Below are 20,019 nucleotides of genomic sequence, written 5' to 3' on the forward strand. Positions count from 1 at the left end.
TTCCACCAGGCCTACAACTGAGGGCAGCCGCAGGTAGTTCACCAGTGCTGACCTCCCTACACCCCTTCTCCTCTGGTTTATTCTGGGACATATGGGGGGTGGGGTTGGCCTGCCTGCTTTGTTGCAATAGCACCGTCACAGCGGGTGCCATATTAAGTGGTGCGCCATCTGTTTTAATGATTAGGCTACAATTTGGGAATTGATTTTAATAAGATGTTTTTAATTGATACATGTATGTATATCTGTAATTGTATTGTTGTTCCCCTCCCTGAAATAAAATAAATCTAATCCAGTTTCTCTTACATGTTCTGCATATAGATTGAACAGATAGGGAGATTAACTACATCTCTTTACACTGTTCTGTTTCTCCATATTCTGTCCTAACAGTAGCCTCTTGTCCAAAGTATAGGTTGCACATCAAAACAGATGCTGTGGCACACCAGTTTCTTTTAAAAACAGCCATAGCTTTTCATGATCCACACAGTCAAAGGCTTTGCCGTAATCTATGAAACACAAGCTGGTTTTCTTCTGAAATTCTCTCGTATGCGCCAGTAACCAACATATTTTGCAGTGTGATGTCTAGTGCCTCTTCCTTTTCTGAATCTGGCTTGAACATCAGGCATTTCTCCTTTCATGTATGGTAATGGTCTTTGTTGTAAAATTTTGAGCATCACTTGTGTGAGAAATAAATGCAATGGTGTGATAGTTGCTACAGTTGTTGATGTCTCTTTTTTTGGTGTTGGAATGTCGATTGAGGGTTTCCAGTCTGTGGGCCGATGGTAAATTTTGAGTGAATAAAATTAATAGAATCATAGTATCATGGAGCTGGAAGGGACCACCAGGATCATCTAGTCCGACCTCCTGCACAATACAGGAAATTCAGAACTACCTCCCCCACACTTCCAGTGAATAATAAGAGTGATTTTTATACACTGCTTTTTCTTTACCGTTAAGGAGCCTCAAAGTGACTTACAATTGCCTTCCCTCCCCCCACCCACAACAGGCACCTTGTGAAGTAGTTGGGGCTGAGAGAGCTTGGAGAGAACTGTGACTGGCCCAAGGTCACCCTGCAGGCTTCATGTGGAGGAGTGGGGAATCAAACCTGGTTTTCCAGATTAGAGTTCATCACTCTTAACCACTACACCATGCTGGCTCTCTAAAAATCATTACCATCCAGATGGCATTGCCAAGAGAAATTGAAAAATTGCTTCCCCTTCCTTATAATCTAACAAACTTAGCTTTTCCTCTTTTGATAGTTTGGGCTTCTTGATACTGAAATTATTGCTTATCAAAACACAAAATGTCCATGTTTCATTCCACAGATTGTCAAGAAAGAAGGTGTAGGGACAGAATCCCCCATGATAGGTGATAAAGTGACAGTCCACTATACTGGGTGGCTTCTGGATGGCACACAGTTTGACTCCAGCCGGGACAGAAAGGACAAGTTCTCCTTTGACTTTGGAAAAGGTACTGTATTCTGTGTCTGGTACACAGTAGTGTTTGGTTCAGCAATATATTGTCACACGATGAACAGTCGGCCTCCTTCATAACTTGCAGGGCTAGTGCTGTTTGTGCCACACTTCTGTAGACAACTCTGGCCATTGAGGCAGTGGTCTTGAATGCTTAATTGTTGTCGCCTGTTGCGTGAACTGTTGTAGTGGCGATTTTCTGTGTAACTGGAAACGCCTTTTTTCTTAACCCTTATCCATCTTTTTCTGTTCTCAGTCACGTCCTCCGCAACACAGCAGCACTCGAGATGAACGTTGGTCCACAAAAAAACATATTTCTTTGTTTCTCTATACTATGAATGCTTCAGACTCTGTCAAAGGGCGGTAAAGATTAATCAACCCAAAAACTGATCTAGACTCCTGTAAGAGGAAGAGCATCTGGAGAGGGGAAAGGAATGCTGCTGTTTGGAGCAGGACCCCTCCCCCGTTGCTTCTTGGCTCAAAATGGCCCTCCAATTGCTTTTCATTAAATAGTTTATATGCATTTTCATGTAACACTTAGGTAGCCACTCAGAAATGGACAGCTGCATACCTGTTTCTGTTGCTGTTATGAGATTATTTTTTTTAAGCAGGTTGAGGTGGGAAAGGACTAGACCCACTGCTGGTTTAAAAGAGCAACTATGCCCCTTTCTGTTCCCTGTTGCAGAAATAGTCATAGCTTTTTCCTTAGTCTTCTGCATAGAGTTCTTTAAATTTTGGAATATATGAATAAATTCCTGCAGAAGAAGAAGAGTTGGTTTTTATATGCCAACTTTCTCTACCACATAAGGAAGAATCAAACCTGCTTACAAACCTGCTTCCCTTCCCCTCTCCACAAGGTCACCCAGCTGGCTTCATGTGTAGGAGTGGAGAAACCAACCCAGTTCACCAGATCAGCCTCCGCCGCTCATGTGGAGGAGTGGGGAATCAAACCTGGTTCTCCACATTAGAGTCCACCGCTCCAAACCACCACTCTTAACTACTACATCAAGCTGGTAGAATATAGGTTGAGTATCCCTTATCTGGAATGCTGAATCCAAAACTTTTTGAGCGCCAACATGACGCAACCTGACCTTGTGACGGGTCGCAGTCAAAACTCAGGCGCACACAGACCATTTATTGAGCATCCCCAAGGGAAAATTGCTTATCAGTAGCAATTAAATTCAGAGTCAGGAATGATGGTGATGCCAAACAACCACACATTGTCCACATGGGTGGCTGAGATTACCTTTGCTTTGTAATGATTCATTGTACACAAACTTTGTTTCATTCACAAAAGTATTAAAGATATGGTATAAAATTACCTTCAGGCTATGTATATAAGGTGTATATAAAACAAATTAATTTTGTGTTTATACTTGGGTCCCATCCCCAAGATATCTCATTATGTATATGCAAATATTCCAAAATCCAAAACACTTCTAGTCCCAAGCATTTCAGATAAGGGATACTCAACCTGTAATATCCTGCAGTGATAGCTAAGCAAATTATCCTTGGTTTAAAATGGTTTCAGATTCTCAGATGAGAAAAACCCAGGTTAATCATTATTGGAATTTATTTTAAGAGATTTTATGCCACCTCTCAACACGAATTCCCAAGGAAACTTATGCCAGTACAAAATAAATTCCCCACTCCAATGATCTGTAAGACAATACCACCAGCAAAATTAAAGAGCAGTCACAATAATTCTTAGCCAGCAATCGAGGGTTGTAAGAAGACAAACGGTGACCACCTCTTGCCCAAAGCCTAGGGTAAATAGAGCACCTGGTGTCTAGGCAAATGTGGGGAGAGGGAGTTCTTAAATGAGGTTCTACAACATAAAAGGCCCTGTAGCATCTTGCCTTACCTATAGATGTAAAATTTATGGACATTTTTGAACCCATGCGGAACAGTGAAATATGTGTAATACTTTCCTATTGAACTAGAATTTATTTTACTGATTAAATAACATAAAATGCATCACTTATAACTTAGCATATAAAATTGCACTGTTTGCACATTTATGGCGTTTAAAAGTGTAAATGTCTTAGTTTTCTATTAGGGCTGTTGGAAAAAAAACGGTAAAATTCAGATTCGGCAAAATTTGGCCCGTTTTTATTCAGGAAATGACGAAGTCTGAACTCCCCCTATTCGGATTTGGGGAATTCGGCGTTCCCAAATAAATTAGGCCAAATAAAGCCATTTAAAGCACATTCGCAGCTTTCCGTGGCTCGGGGGGGGGGCGTTTTTTTAGGTAGAGGTCCCAAACTTTCAGGGTAGCTTGGAGGGACCCTCCTTGCAAGAACCCCCAAGTTTGGTGCAGATTGGGTCAGGGGGTCCCGAGTTATGGGGTCTGGAAGGGGTCCCCCCATCCGCCCATTGGAATGAATGGGAGCCGGCAATCCTTAATGTGCATCTAGAGCAGGGGTGGGGAACCTTTTCTGCCAAGGGCCATTTGCATATTTATAACATCGTTTGGGGGCCATACCAGGCATAGATCTCCTGGTGGGGGGTGGGGAGAAGCTAGGGTTGCCAGGTCCTCTTCACCACTGGCGGGAGGTTTTGGGGGTGGAGCCTGAGGAGGGCAGGGTTTGGGGAGGAAGACTGCATAGCCATAGAGCCCAATGTCCAAAGTGGCCATTTTCTCCAGGGGAACTGATCTCTATTGGCTGGAGATCAGTTGTAGTAGCAGGAGATCTGCAGCTACCACCTGGAGGTTGGCAACCCTAGGGGAGGCTATGCAGAGAAGGCTTGGAGGGTACCTCTGCTCCCCCAGGTCTTCCCCCTCCTCCCAGGTGGGAGGGCAGCCAGCGGTGGGCCCAGGCAACCGAGGTGCCAGGGGGGCGCAGCTTGTAGCCTGTGGTCGATCTGCAGGGAAGGAAAGACAGAAGGACAGAAAGAAGGAAGGAAGCAGGGAAAGAAGGAAAGAAAGGAAAGGAGAAAAAATAGAGGGGGGAGAAAGAAAGAGACAGAAAAAGAGGAGAGAAAGAATAGGAGAGAGAGTGACAGAAAAAGGAAGAAAAGAGAGAAAAGCCTTCACACACACACAGCCGGCTCCATGCGACCGGGCTTCAGCCTTCCCCCCTCCCCCCCTCCACAAAGGTCCTCCACCTGATTGGCTCCCACGCGCATGCTCCGCCCCAGGAGCGGCTGGCTTTTTCCTCTTCTTCCCCTCTCCCTCAGCGGCGAGAGAGGTTTAAACTGTTGTGCCACGGCGTGCAGGAACGCTTCGCCTTCCCCGCTTGGGGGAAGCGTCTTTCTCCCTCTCCCCTCCTCTCGCCGATTGACAGGTGACAGTCGGGGAGAGGGGGTTTAAAGGGGCCGCAGCGTTCCTGCACGCTGCGTCTTCAGGGAGGGCCATGCTGCGCTGTGTTTCTGTGGCAGGGCCCTGGAGCTCCCGAGGGCCACCGAAAATGGCTTCGGGGGCCGTAAACGGCCTGGGGGCCGGACGTTCCCCATCCCTGATCTAGAGAGTGGCAAATTCAAGGCAAAACCTCCCAGTTTTTTTGCCTTGGATTTGCCTTGGGAGGTTTCGCCTTGGATTTGCCGCTCTCTAGATGCACATTTCCCCCATCTGAATTCTCAAAACTGCAGGGGGACTTATTGAGATTTGTAAATTTGGATGGGGGAAATGTGCATCTAGAGAGCGGCAAATCCAAGGTAAAACCTCCCATTGTTTCTGGGGCAGCCAGAGAGAGACTCACTGACCCACACTGACCTCCAGGCAAAGGTGGCAACTAGTGAAAACAGCAACAATCACACAAAGAAGAGATCAAGCCCCCCCACACCAGGCCAGGTCATCCCCCCTTTGGCTTCCCCCACACACACACACCCAGTAGAAGCCAGTCCGTGGCTTCTAAGAGCCGATGTAACTACGCCGAAAGTGCATCCAACAATGCTCGAAGCGTAAGTAAACAGCGTAACTAGCATGGATAAAGTATCTTTTCATTTCAACACAGCCAAAGTGCATCTTATAAGGCTACTAGCGTAAGTGCGACCTGCGCAAATTGCGTAACTTCAGTATTGATAAATTTCATGCTGCTGGATTCAAATCTTCCACAGCAACAACCACACTCGCCACTCGATCAAGCCCCCCCCCCCCAGGACAGGTAACCCCCCCAAATCACACTCCACAGAGGCAATCAAGCCCCCCCCCCAGCAGAACAGCCCCCCTGAACCAGAAGACGCAAATTCCTAACAAAGGAGAAGAACGGACCAGACAGAGAGAGACTCACTGACATGGGATGTACTAAAACGAATGACAGGCTAGCCCATTAGAAACGACAGGAGCGACTGCACAGCCCATTGGAAACAATAGGAGCCAGCCAGAGAGAGACTCACTGACCCACAGTTAACTCCAGATGAAGTTGGCAACCGGTGAAAACAGCAAAAAGCTCAGTCCCACACAGAGGCAATCAAGCCCACCCCCCAGCAGAACAGGTAAACCCACCCCCCTTTGGCTTCCCCCCTCACACACACACACACGCACACAGGAAAAAATTATAGAGAAAAACCCCAAAATGGGTCAAACTGAGGATATCTTCTCTTCCATCAGGAGCAGGGACTGGGAGTCAGGACTCAGGAGTAATCCAATACGATTCTAGCAGCAGGTCAGCTCAGGATCAGCAGCACAGCAGCAGCAAGACTCGTGGCAGCCAGCGAGTAATTATTCTCTTCTCCTGGCCAATTTAGAGAGGTTCAAATGGGAGAATCCCTTCCCTGATTGGCCAGAAGACGACCCAGCTTGGCCACCTATTGGCCACTGGTGTTTAGTAACGGTTGTCTCTCCTGAAAGGCAAGTTTGCTTGCCTTCCAGAAGAGAGCTCGCTCGCTCTTTGTTTCTTTTCAGGAAGGCGCCGCGGGAGAATGCCGATTCGGGGACGCCGAATTTGTACGAATTTATTTGGCGTCCGCCCGAACTCAGTGAATTTGGTTAGTCGTTTTCCCACCTTTTTTGACTTTGCCTCTATCCGAACTGGAAAATTCGGCTGTTTTTCAGTTCGGATGGAACCAAATCGACAGCCCTATTTTCTGTATGGGAAATTGCAAATATACCTAATTCTTCAGAGAGAATTGCAAACAGCTGCTACTGTATCTCATGTATCTTAATGTTTACCATTTTTACCATCTATGGATAGGAAAAAGATAGGAAAAATAATTGAAAGTGGAAAATAAATTAAATTGGAAGGCATCTAAAGTCCATCCAGTACAACCCCCTGCACCATGCAGGATGACCTAAAGCATCCCTGACAAATAATTGTCCAACCTCCATTTAAACACCCCTAAGTGGGGAGAACCCACCACATCTCTGGGCAACCAATTCCACCACTGAACTGCTGATATCTCCCCACCTGTAATTTAAACCTATTATTACAAGTCTTATCCTCCGCTACCAGCTGAAATACTGCCCTTCCTTCCTATGTAAATTACAGCCCTTCAAATACAAAAAGAGTAATCATATCCCTCCTCAATCTCCTCCGGGCTGAACATTCTCAACTCCTTCAGCCTTTCTTTGTAAGGCTAGCAGTGCAGGTCCATTTCAATGGGCTTAGGCTGGAGTAACGCTGCATAGGATTGTACTGTAAGTCTCCCTAATCATTCTTGTCGCTCTAAACTTTCTATGTCCTTCCTGTAAAAAAGTCTCAAGAACTGGACACAGTACTCCAAATGGATTCTGACCATTGCAGTATATACACCTCATATCCTAGACACTGTGCATCAGTCAGTGCACCCTAAGATCGAATTTGCCTTTTTTGCTGCTGCATCACACTGGCTACTCATACACAGTTTGCAGCCCACCAAAACCCACAAAATCATACAAGGTTGGAAGAGACCACAAGGGCCATCCAGTCCAACCCCCTCCTATGCAGGATCCTACAATCAAAGCACTCCCGACAGATGGCTATCCAACCTCTGCTTTTTGTTAAGCAGAGGTTGTTAAACCCCTAGATCCCACTCATGCATGCTACTCTCTGAAAGAGTACCCCCCAATTTGTTATGCATGTATAACACTTTTATTGTGTGTGTGTGTAAAGTGCTGTCAAGTTGCAGCCGACTTAAGGCAACCCCTTTTGGGGTTTTCAAGAGACTAACAGGTGATTTGCCAGTGCCTTCCTCTGCACAGCAACCCTGGTATTCCTTGGTGGTCTCCCATTCAAATACTAACCAGGGCTGACCCTGCTTAGCTTCTGAGATCTGACGAGATCAGGCTAGCTTGGGCCATCCAGGTCAGGGCAACACTTTTACTACCCAGATGCAAAACCTTACATTTATCTCGGTTAAATTGCATCTTGTTCACATCTACCTATTTTCTCAATGTATCAAAATCTGATTGTTTTATCCCTATCTTCTGGAGTGTTTGCTATCCCACCTCATTTGGTGTAGTCCCTTCACACCCTCATCTAGATTGTTGATAAAAACATTGAAATGCACTGGGCCCGAAAACCAAGACCTGTGGCACTCCACTAGATATTGCTCTCTGATCAGACAAGGAGCCATTATCACACTTTGGGGTGCAATTATCAAACCATTTCCTTATCCACCTAAGCATCCTAACATCTAATCCACAACCTTCCAACTTGCCAATCAGAACATCGTGGGGAACCTTATCAAATGCCTTACTAAAATCCAATTATAAAATATCCATGGTATCCCCATAATCTACCAAGCCAAAAGGAAATGAGATTAGTCTGACAAGACCTATTAAGAGACAGATCCATGCTATGTCTTATCACCATATTCTCCTGTAGATGTTTACAAATCAGCCCTTTTAAAATCAGCTCCAAGGTATGTGACAACATTTGTCCTTCTCCAGTCATCTGGCACATCACTCATCCCCCAAGAGGCCTTGAAGATAACGGCTGTGCCAACTCCCCAGCTAGCTCTTTGAGCACTCTCTGGTGGACACCTTCTGACTCAGGGGACTTACACCCATCCAGATGCTTCGGAACGACCTCTGCATTTACATCTATCTGCAAACCTGCATCCTGCACACCACTATTTCCAAGTGGGTGTCTTCCCTCCCTCAGAGAGAAGACTGAGGCAAAATAGGCATTAAGCCTGTCTGTCTTTGCTTTATCCTCTACAAATAAACCCAACATAGACGGCCAATAAATGAAATCCACCTCTTGTCTATAATGCCATTTAATTATATACATATGAAATACAATTTCCTACATAATATCCAACAAGACGATCAAATACAGACAATATTGTGCATCAATACGATATGATGATCAGTTCATAAATTTCCAAAAACAAATTCTCCAGGTGAGCTGCAAAAGCAGGAGTAGACTGCAAAGGCGAAAAACGGCCTTCTAGAAGAAACACTCCATTTTGTCTGTTGACTTCTTCCGTTTCATTTGCCTTTGTTCATATACATGCTACACTTGTTATGAAAACAAAATCCATTTTACAACAAATACTGTTCCATTTAAACAATCCATAATCATGTCTTAATTAAACTTACCGCTGTCATCTTAAGAAGCACGCCTGGAGACTGATACATTGGTAACTTCATGACAACATACCCATTTGTCCTGACGTATATGCATTGGCATATATCAGGAAGATTCCGGGGTGTGGCCAAACCACCCGTTTCTGGACTCCGTAGAACATCTTTCCTCAAGGATAGATTGACACATACTGACATATCAGAAAAAGAGGTTGATAATTAACCTGCAGGGCATTTCAAATGCAGTTACTGTTTAGTTTGTGCATTAACACTTGAGGTTAAATAATTTCAGAGGACAGATACTGATTTCAGATTTAAGTTGCGATCCTTTACTAACTGCAATACAAAGCATTATATATATTGTATATTGTGCCCATGTAATTTATTATATATTGGGTCGATTAAAAGAACTGTACAGACTATAATTATAGAACACCGCTCCCATATTAGATCCCTGTATAGGAATGCTCCTCTGGTAGATCATTTTGTTAGAATGAAGCATGCAGATACAGACTTGAGGTTTATTGTTATACGGCATGTTAAACCCCATAAATATCAACACAGAGATGTAGAAAAGATACTGTTACAAAAAGAGGCTTTTAAAATTCATTTATTGAATATTTATTCATTTATGATCCTGCATGGCTTGAATGTGGAGCAAGACTTGTCTTGCTTTCTTTGAATGTAGTTTAAAACTTTCCTTTTAAGAATCTGACTGTAAGATCCTCGGTTGTACCTGGAAGAGAATAAATGCAGTAATTTAGTTGGTGTGTAGTTACTAAGTCTGTGTAACATGGAAGTATTGGGTCTTGGAACTTTGAGAACGCATAGCTGTAATAGTATGCCATGTGGATGTTGATAGCCAAATTGAGGCAATAGTGGTAAGTTTAATTAAGTCATGATTATGGATTGTTTAAATGGAAGGCCGTCTTTCGCCTTGGCAATCCATTCCCGCTTTTACAGCTCACCTGGAGTGTTGTCCTAACAGATTTTGTGTTTTTGGAACTTTATGATCATCATATCATATTGATGCATAATATTGTCTGCCTGTATTTGATCGTCTTGTTGGATATTATGTAGGAATCTGCTTCATCTTCTGTCAGTTTATCCACTTTCACCCAGTAACAGACCTGTCATATCCTTCACCCTCCATTTATTCCTCAAAAAACTAAAACAAGAGCTGTTTTTTATACCCCGATTTTCTCTACCTTAAGGAGTTTCAAACCAGCTAAAAATCACCTTCCCTTCTTCTCCCCACAACAGACACTTTGTGAGGTAGGTGGGGCTGAGAGATTTCAGAGAGAACTGTGACTGGCCCAAGGTCACCCAGCAGGCTTCATGTGGAGGAGTGGGGAATCACAACCAGTTCTCCAGATTAGAGTCCGCTGTTCTTAACCACTACACCACCCTTGTAATAATGTGAGCTTCACTGGCCAATCTTAGCTCATTCTGAGTTTTGGCCTCCCTGACAACCACCCTGCAGCATTTAGCAACCTGTAGGTCCTGTTCCTTGGTCATTCACTCTTCCTTCCATTTCCTAAACATAACATTTTTTTCTTTAACTCATTATAGAGCTCTCTGTTCATTCACATTGGGTTCTTGACTCTCCTACCATGTTGAAGGAGCTGGGTATGTTTAGCCTGAAGAGGAGAAGGCTGAGAGGGGATATGATAACCATCTTCAAGTACTTGAAGGGCTGTCATATGGAGGATGGTGCTGAGTTGTTTTCTGTTGCCCCAGAAAGTTGGACCAGAACCAATGGGTTGAAATTAAAAGAGTTTCCGTCTTGACATTAGGAAGAAATTTCTAACAGTTAGAGCGGTTCCTCAGTAGAACAGGCTTCTTCGGGAGGTGGTAAGCGCTCCTTCCCTGGAGGTTTTTAAGCAGAGGCTAGATGGCCATCTTTCAGCAATGCTGATTCTATGACCTAGGGCAGTTCATGGGAGGGAGAGGCATCTTGGCCATCTTCTAGGCATGGAGTAGTGGTCACTGTGGGTGTGGAGGGGGAGGTAGTTGTGAGTTTCCTGCATTGTGCAAGGGGTTGGACTAGATGACCCTGGTGGTCCCTTCCAACTCTGATTCTATAAAGGGCAAGCTGCCCCATTCTGTATTAACTTCAGCTTCTGACAGTAGTAGGAAATCGGTGAAATTTTAGACAAATTGTTGAAATATGGTCAGCTTATCGCAAGTATACAATACAAATATTTATTTGAACAAGAGGCTGTTGGTGCGTTTTAATCTTTGCTCAGAAATAGATACATTGAATATCTTCCCTTTTCTGGTTTCAAATGTCCCCCCCCCCCAAATCTGAAATATTGCAGTTTTCTTGACCTTGCCACCACATCTGGAACCAATGGCTTCCTTATCTGTTATAGTGAATTGCTTCTGCTTTCAGTTGTCTGATCTATCTTGGAACTTGAATCAAACATCAGGTCTCATGTTCAGTCTTGAACTAGCGCATTGACCCCTTTTGCCTTAATGGGCTAAAACCAAGGGTTGACCCCCTGCGTCTGTCTGTTTTCTGTCATGGCAGCCAGTCTGTGAGAGGCATGCTGAACTGCTGTGCCCCCACCTGGAAAACATATGGCTAGGAAGTCCATTCCACCTCCTGGATGGCATGGCTGCCCAGCCCAGCTTAGTATGTTGGAATCCCTACCACGTGTTCCGCCTTAAGGGGTGCCAGATGGCTTTCTGCCCACCTGAGGATATGAGAGGCTTCCTAGTTTTGGGACTGTGTGTGTGTGCTAACATATTTGCCTGTGTGGTTAAGCATATGTCAGTTTTAAGACCTTGCTGAAGGGTAGGAGAGCTAATTTTATAGCTTATATTTCCACGCAGTTATACTTTTCTTTCTAGCTGTTTTGAATTGTCTTAATTTACACAACCATTTAAACAATATCCCACCAGTTAGCCTTGAGAAACATGTTTTTGGACTGTTTGGCAGTTTTGAAGGTATGAAATAGTAGACTTTTTTTAATGGGCTCACACAGCGTCGGAGGTACATTAACATAGTGAACATCGCATTCAAATAAATCGTCTTTAATTGTTTCTTAGGTGATGGCAAATCAGTGTTGCCAAGATATATTTAAATCCTTTATAGTGGTTTATGGTAACTCAATGTGTACTTCTGATGGAAAATTAAGTCAATTTCTTAACTATGTCTTGGTTGGTAAAAACTTTTTAGTTTGGCAATTATCTTTTTTAGGTCACTTTAAAAGGACCTGTAAACAGAAATTGGCCTTGCTTGGTTTTATGGGACAGCTCTAGCTTAGCAGCAGCTTTGAAATTTTACTTTACTCTTGTGGGTGTATCTTTTAAGGATTTTGTTGTGGCTAAAAGATGCCCTCCATTCTGTGCAAACGGTTTTTGTTAATTTGTCTTATGGTGAAACTGGATCCCTAGTGAAGGCTTTGCCGGAATGCATTTGACCCTTTGTTTTGTTCTATCGTGAGAAGGTTTTGAACAGTAGCTTGGTGTTAGTGGTATCTATTTATTAGTTTACTAATTTTTTGTATCATGTCTTTTTAATTATAGATACACCCTTTTCCCTCAACCTTCTTTTGGATTTGTCAATTGCCTTGCCCCCCCTTCTCTCCTGAGGGGTAAGGGGGTGCCATAACTTACCATTTCCATGCAAGAGGGATTATACCCTTATATTGAAGGTTTTTTATTGTATTAATCATGTCATCAATTTCTGCTTTTTTGTGTAGGTGAAGTTATCAAAGCGTGGGACATTGCTGTGGGAACGATGACTATTGGGGAGCTTTGTCGGATTACTTGCAAACCAGAATATGCCTATGGCTCTGCTGGCAGCCCTCCCAAGATACCTGCCAATGCCACGCTGATTTTTGAGGTGAGTTGGAGATGACCTCCTAAGCATCTGTGGCAGAAGCAGCAAGGTTGCAGTTTGAAGAGCTCCTGGATGCTCTGTGCTTCCGAATGGGATCCTAGTGGTGAAGACGACCACTCAGCTGGTGAAAGGAGGATGAGGTTGGGAGAGGGCAGGCCAGGCAAGGAAACTGGATAAAAAGGCTGGCGCTCTGCATTTTTGGGGGGGGGGAGGGAGGGGTGGACAGACGGGAAAGAGGCTGTCCCTGTACCTCCTGGGGTGTTTGGGTATGTAAATATTTTTGTGTGTTTTATTTCTGTGATTTAATTTTGGGTTTTATATGTATGCTGCTGTGAGTTAAAATTTAAGTAAGAAAGAGTGAGGCCGGATGGGGGATTGAAGTGGGTTATGATGGAATGGTCGCTGTACTCTAGGGTTGACAGATTTGTAGAGAGAGAGTGTTCAGTGTGCATATGGGGAGCGGGTTGAGCGGATGAACAGTGTGGAGTGAGAGAGAGAAGTGTAAGTTATTAGCCTTAGTGGCAGATAGTGAGAAAATAAGACTTTGTAGTTGGGTCTATTTAAGAAACTTTATAGAAGAAATGACAGAACAGTCAGTTCATGGGGGTGGGGGTGGCTCCAAGGTAAAAGGCCATCCTTTATTCTAAATAAAACAGTTTTCTCTTAAACACTTTGTTTAAAAGTATTACAGTGTAGCAATTCCAGTAAAGTTCATAAGCCTAATGGTTTCAGTTAGGTACATTCTCCCAGACATAACTATGCCACCCTGTTCTCTGGGTTCAACTAAGAAGTCTAAGACGAGAGCCTTTGATGGCAGCAAAAATAAAAAATAACACTAAGGAGGCAGCAGAACACCCATCACCTCAGAACACTACGGTGCCTTTTCAAGGCACTGATCACTCTGGCTGTGGAGATTTCCCCAGAAGTTGTCCTTTGCAGCTGTAACAGCTGGGTGTGCAGGTGTTCTAGAATGAATGCTGAAAGGCTTAGGAGGGTGCTGAGTTCTGTGTCCAAGCCCTCCCTCAGTGACTGCATGGAAATTACATGGCCCTGACTATAAATCTAAGGGGATGCATCACAGCTATTTGCCCAAAGATCCGTGCTACAGACTGTGCGTTGTGAGGATCAGTGGTTCAGTTCTGCGGATATTAATATAATTGGTAGATAAGCTCTCCCAGTGGTTATTGGTCAGGATGTTTGTTTGCACGCCTGAAATGGATGCAGTTGGCAGGTGGATCCTGACCACATGGCTGCTGCGTCTCTTCAGGGTATATCTCTAACGGGAGTCCATGCATTGGAGCCGGTCCCTAAACGTGATTTATCTGTGCCGTGCAGTCTTCGGAGACTGTAATCAGTCTCACAGCCTGGAGGCTTCAGCTGAACTCTGAATCCTGACCACTTGCGGTGGGAAGCACTTTGTGCAAGACAAGGGCTTCTTGCTCTGAGGGAAGGGCATCGTGGAAACTGTGGCTGATCCCCATTGCACGCTTGGGGAGGCAGGGCCAACTCTTCATTTCCTGTCTCCTGGGCAGGAATCACCCTGCTGGCTCAGTTTGCATTCTGCCTCAACGGGAAGAGCGGAGTCACAGTGCGTCTCTGCACTGAGATCTAAGCTATTAGCTAATTTCTGAAGAAGGGGAAGCCCAGCGTTCTTATTCTAAGGCAGGTAGACAATGGCCCACAAAGGTGGCTATGAAAGCCTCCTCCTCAGGAGCCGGCCCCATCCACAGGGTAGAGTACTCCCCTCCCATTATAGATTCTGACGAGGAGGAGGGGGAGTTCGTGTTTGATGAAGAGCCCTCTATTGTCGAGGGTGAGGATTACCAGAGTCTGCTCTCTAAGGCTATCGTGGCTCTAGACTTAACTGAGGAGACTGACTTGCCGGAGGAGTCTAAGGGTAAAGCAGGACCAAAAGGAAACAAGGAATTTCCCCCATAAAACCACATCGATAAGTAAAATAGAAAGAACCAGTCTTAACAGGTGTGCTAAAATACTACTGTGGGGTTAAAACCATTCACATGACATGTTCAGGGGTCTTCCCGTTTTTTTAAAGAAGTTGGCAGAAGAGGTGCTTTGGGTGGGGAGCTCAGCGATGCGGGTACTTCCTCCAAAGAGGTCCTGCTGCTTGTTGCCTCGTGTGTAGCTTCTATGCTGCTTCCATGTTCAGCGGGATCTCTGCTGAAACTCTTTGCTTGCTCGTGCGATGAGGGTTCATGTGGGAGAAGAAGCCATTCCCTAGTCTAGGACTGGAGCTGCTGGTTGGTTTTGACAATGGTATTACAGTGGGCTACATTTTAATGTACTTCCATTTTGTTTTTAATTTGGCAAAATTGTTCAAAATTGAAATTCTTTAAAAGGAATTTCAGGTTTAAACAATCATGCCAGATTATGCCATCTGGAAGCTACAGTTGGTACAGAATGTTGCAGCCAGAGCGGAGTGGGTCTTAGGGACCCTATCACTTCAGCCTTGTTCCATCTACTCTGGTTTCCAGTTTGCTTCTGGGGTCAATTCAAGATGCTGTTATTGACCTTTAAAGCACTGTGTGGCCTGGGACCAACAGGCCTTAAGAGTTGGTTTATATATGCCAACTTTCTCTGCCTTTTAAGGAGAATCAAACTGGCTTACAATCACCTTCCCCTCCACACAACAGACACCTTGTGAGGGAGGTGGGGCTGAGAGAGTTCAGAGAGAACTGTGACTGGCCCAAGGTCACCCAGCAGGCTTCATGTGGAGGAGAGAGGAAACCAACCTGGTTCACCAGATTAGAGTCCGCCACTCATGTGGAGGAGCGGGGAATTAAACCCAGTCCTCCAGATTAGACTCCTCCACTCTTAACCATGATACCACGCTGGCTCCTTCTCCCTTGTGAACTACGTGTTCACTTTGATCCTCTTTGGAGGCCCTGTTTGGGTTGGCCCCGCCATCTGAGGCTAGAGAGGTGGCGACCCGGGGAAGGCTTTCACTGCTGTAGATCCAGAACTTTAGAACTCCCTCTCCAGGTTCCTTCTGCCAGCAGGTGAAGACTTTGTTTCCTTTGTCATACCCCCAGTAACCATTATTGGCCTTCTCCCTGGTTCTGTATGTTTGGGTTTTTACTGAATTATACTATATTTTAAAATGTTTTTAATTGTTCAAATATTTTAACATTTTCATGGTTATTGCCTTGGGGATCCTGATCGGGTGGAAAAGCAACGTAAAATAAATTTACATTAGAAATAAGTAAGCAGTTCCTCAGCAGAGATTTATTTTCTAATCGCTCATCTGTTAATGCCATTTTTTCCTGCTCTCTTCCTGCATTTTGCTACACTTTTGTTAGAAATAAACCTGAGTTTTCAGTGTTCTGTTTGGTCTTCTGCAGATTGAGCTCTTTGACTTCAAGGGGAAAGACCTCACTGATGATGAAGATGGTGGAATAATCCAAAGAATCCGGAAGAAGGGAGAAGGCTATTCCAAACCAAACGAGGGAGCCCTGGTAGAAAGTAAGTGTCTTTTGGAAAGGCAAGCTGAAGAACGATGAAGAGGGTCAGTCAGTAGGAAACGTTTCAAGGGGGTGTCAGGAGTCCAGATCCCAAGGAGGCGATGCTGTTGCCGCCGGGGGCCGGTTGCTGCACACTGAGAATCGGCTGCCGAAACAGGCACCTGGAGCCACTCTCTCCGCTGGAGCAGATTCCACCCTTCCTCTCTTTAACTGGTCAAGCAGTTTGTCAGCACCGACCTCACACTGGGATTCAGATTCTAGGTTCAGCACAGCACTGATTAGCCGGGTTCGATCAACTATTTCACTGTGGTTAAGCAGGAAAGGGGGAGTTTGCCCCAGGAGGTTTCTGTGTTTCACAGTACTGGCATCAGAAGGTTTTTCTTCTTGTTAGATAATGAAGACAATTGCAGTGTTCAGTAGAAAATATTTGCATATGTGTGTGTAAAGTGCCATCAGGTCGCAGCTGACTTATGGAAACCCAGTAGGGCTTTCAAGGCAAGAGACTAACAGAAGTGGTTTGCCATGGCCTTCCTCTGTAGAACAACCCTGGTGTCATCCGCCCATTTGATGCCTCTGTGTCTGCTGTTGCCACTTCTCAGTGAAGGAGGCATTCCTGGAATTGGTTGCTTCTCAGGAGACAGGACCCACCCACCCCACCCCACAAAAGAAAAAATTAAGATTAAGCAGAAGATGAATGGGAGAAAGCATTCTGGATATCCCTCACCCACTGAGATGTTATGTTCTCTCTGCCTGGTAAAAGTTAACAAAAAGCATTCTGCAGTTGCAGAAATTAACCTCTTTGTGTGGATGCTTGAGTCCAGTGGCCGTGACACTGTTTTCTCTTTCTCCTTGGGGATGTGACCCAAGGGAGAGGATCTGTACCCTTCAACCCCCAACCCCCCATTCCCAAGGTTTGGAGCCTCAGAGCCTTGCTAGGCAGCTTCCTCCCATCTCGCTAACAGCGGAAGTAGAGTTGGGCAAACTACCCTCCCTCCCCCCCTTCATTACAAATGCCCAGGATCTGGCTCCAGTTGTTCATTTTTGGTACACTTTCTCACGTAGAAACCAAGTCAAACTTTTGTTCCCTTGAATTGGTCACAGATATGTATAATTTTAGCTTACTGATAATGGCAGAGCTGTATAAATACTCTGAGCATATTAGGTACACAGTCTCAACTCCATTTAAATTAGAGACTCTTTTGTACCAGTTGAGATAGAAGGTCGGCACGGAGACAGACTGTTTGACAAGCGGGAGCTGCGATTTGAAGTGGGAGAGGGGGAAAACTACGACCTTCCCACTGGCCTGGACAAAGCGCTGCAGAACATGGAGAAGTCAGAGGAGTGTGTGGTGTATCTCAAGCCCAGGTATGTCCCTGGCCCCTCTCCTCAGTTGGCCAGTCCAGAGGAGTGTGTCAATGGAAACCCAGACCTGAAAGTTGATGGAGGGATTCCTTGTTGGCAAGTGGGTGGGGTTACGCCTCTACAGCTGTCATCCCTGGTGCACCACCCACAGGCAGCATGGTGGCCATTGGGGTTTGTCCTGGTATCCCCCCCATGCATGTCAGGAATGTGCGGGGGGTTCCTTCCGGCAGCTCATCCTGGGACAAGCCCCTCCTGCCCTCTCCTCATTCTCGCTCAGTTGGGCAGCCACTTGGCTTTCAGGCCTCCCAGTGCTGGTAACCACATTTGAGATGGCTCTGCGGAGGATGGATGGCCCCGCCCTTTGTCTGCAGGCCCTGCTCAGTGCTCAGCCATACAGGGTGGCTCGTTGCTGCCCTTCTGAGTGTTGTTGACGGGGTCCAAGCTGGCAGTGCAGTGCCCGGACAGACGTATTGCCCATCTTTGCTCTGCAGAGCTTGCTTTTCGCTTTGCCTGAGAACAGACTCAAAATCATGGATCTGTGCTGGGTCCCCTAGAGCAGCTGGCTGGGCCCAAGCATGCTCTGCACTTAGCCAGGCAGCAGCTCTGGGGAAGTGGACTCCACACCACCCTTCCCAGTGTTGAGTTCATCCTGCAGAGTTTGTGTGTCATTTGTGAACTGCTGTTTTTTTATTTACAGGTTCAGTTAGGAATGCTCTGTGGAGCACTTATGTAAGCTGCTGTTATTGAAACCACTAATCTGGGCTCCTTTTCATGCCTGTTACAAGCAAGTCCCGCAGGAGCTGCTTCTCTGCGTGGTGATATTGCAAGGCTCCGATAAGGACAGGATTCCCGCTTTATTGAAGCCTGAATTCTTGGGGGGGTGGGGGGCTTCTTTCTTGTGGTGTGGACCAGCCACACAAATATTACTGGCCACAGAACAGAATTAGCAGTTCCTGTTTTAAAATATTTCATTCAGAGGATTCGAAATGCTCTATAAGTGTTGAAAGGGCCCAGAGTTTTCAGAGCAAGCAAACCTTCAAGGCCCCAAAAGGCAGGTCAGTAGTATTCCCATATAGGAGATGGGCGGGGAGAGGAGTGGGTTGGCTCAGGGCTACCCAGCAAGCTCATGGCTGAAGTACAGTTTGCACTTGGGATGTCCCCCCTCACAGCTCATAATGAAGTCATGCTTTGTAAAGCACAGGAGGGTTTAGCCTTGGTGCATTACCATAAGTAGATTCAGAAGCTGAGCGCAAACACATTTAGAATGGCCTTTGTGTGTTTCACACACGTGTACCAGTGCTGGGGAAAGAGCTGAAAAGAGCTTCAAGTGGCACGTCTGAATTTGGTCATAGTGCAGCCAAACCTTTGGGGTGTTAAGCTTTATTTTAACAAATTAAGATGGGAATGCACTTTTGTTTATTATTTACTTAATTTATAACCCCACCTTTCTCCCCACTGGGAGGATTGTGAGCTGCAAAGCAGGAAGTCACCGGTTCGTGTTTGCCTTCTGCCACGTTCATTTTGCCTTGGGCAAGGTGGGGTCTTCAGAAAGCCAATTCCACGCCATCTCCAGTGTGCTTCAAATAATGCATTCAGCCCAGTCCTGTTCTAAGAAGTAATTCTCAGTATACTCAGTGGACTTACTCCTAGGAAAGTGTGCGTAGGATTGCAGTCTGATCTTCAGATTTCGCTTGTGCTATAAGAATTATTTTGATTGAAGTATGTAGAGGACTTTTATCACAGTGCCGGAGAGTGAAATAGTACTTTGGTGTCAAACCGTATAGGCTGTTTTGGAACAGGGTGTCATGCTCATGGGAAGGGCCTGCCTCTCAGTAGCAAATTCGGTCCCCCACCATCTCCACTTAAAAGAAGCTAGGCAAAACTTCAGCCAGAATGCCTATAAATCCCAATTTTATATGAAAACTCCCAGCACGGTGGTGGATCTTACCTTGTGAATGTGCCTACTGCACTCCCTGAAAATTTCTGCAGTGCCCACAGGCTCAAAAACGTTGGGGAAGCACAGTTCTGCTTAGCCGAGGGGTTTCTTTTTGAGAGAGAACAAAAGTAGGCCAACCCAAATCTCTCACAACCTTTTCATATCCCTCACAGCTATGGTTTTGGAAGCGCTGGAAAAGAGAAGTTTCAGATCCCACCGGATGCTGAACTACAGTACGACATTAGACTGAAAAGCTTTGAAAAGGTACGTGAGGAGGGTACTTATTTTTAATGACTGGGGGCTGCACCTCAGTGGTAGAGCTTCTGCTTGGCAAGTAGTAGACCACTGCCGTGCCCTGTACGTGGCTCTCCGTTCAAAGTCCACCCAGAAACTCCCATTCATGCAGAGTGCCGCAACTCAGCTGTTGTCAGGAGCTAGATGGCCCGTGCATGTCACTCCCATTCTGCTGTCAC

General features: G+C 45.4%; 1 protein-coding gene across 1 annotated transcript in view; it reads left to right on the forward strand.

Moving 5' to 3' along the window:
* The window catches only part of FKBP4 (FKBP prolyl isomerase 4), a 42,407-nt gene that overhangs the window by 5,956 nt on the left and 16,432 nt on the right, over window positions 1–20,019 (forward strand). The window contains exons 2-6 of the mRNA XM_056855899.1: window positions 1,323–1,467; window positions 12,630–12,772; window positions 16,129–16,249; window positions 17,457–17,613; window positions 19,720–19,810. Of these exons, the coding sequence (XP_056711877.1) occupies window positions 1,323–1,467; window positions 12,630–12,772; window positions 16,129–16,249; window positions 17,457–17,613; window positions 19,720–19,810 (657 nt within the window). The remainder of the gene's footprint in view (window positions 1–1,322; window positions 1,468–12,629; window positions 12,773–16,128; window positions 16,250–17,456; window positions 17,614–19,719; window positions 19,811–20,019) is intronic.

This window comes from Euleptes europaea, chromosome 9 (genome assembly GCF_029931775.1).
Source record: "Euleptes europaea isolate rEulEur1 chromosome 9, rEulEur1.hap1, whole genome shotgun sequence".
Classification (NCBI taxonomy): domain Eukaryota; kingdom Metazoa; phylum Chordata; class Lepidosauria; order Squamata; family Sphaerodactylidae; genus Euleptes; species Euleptes europaea.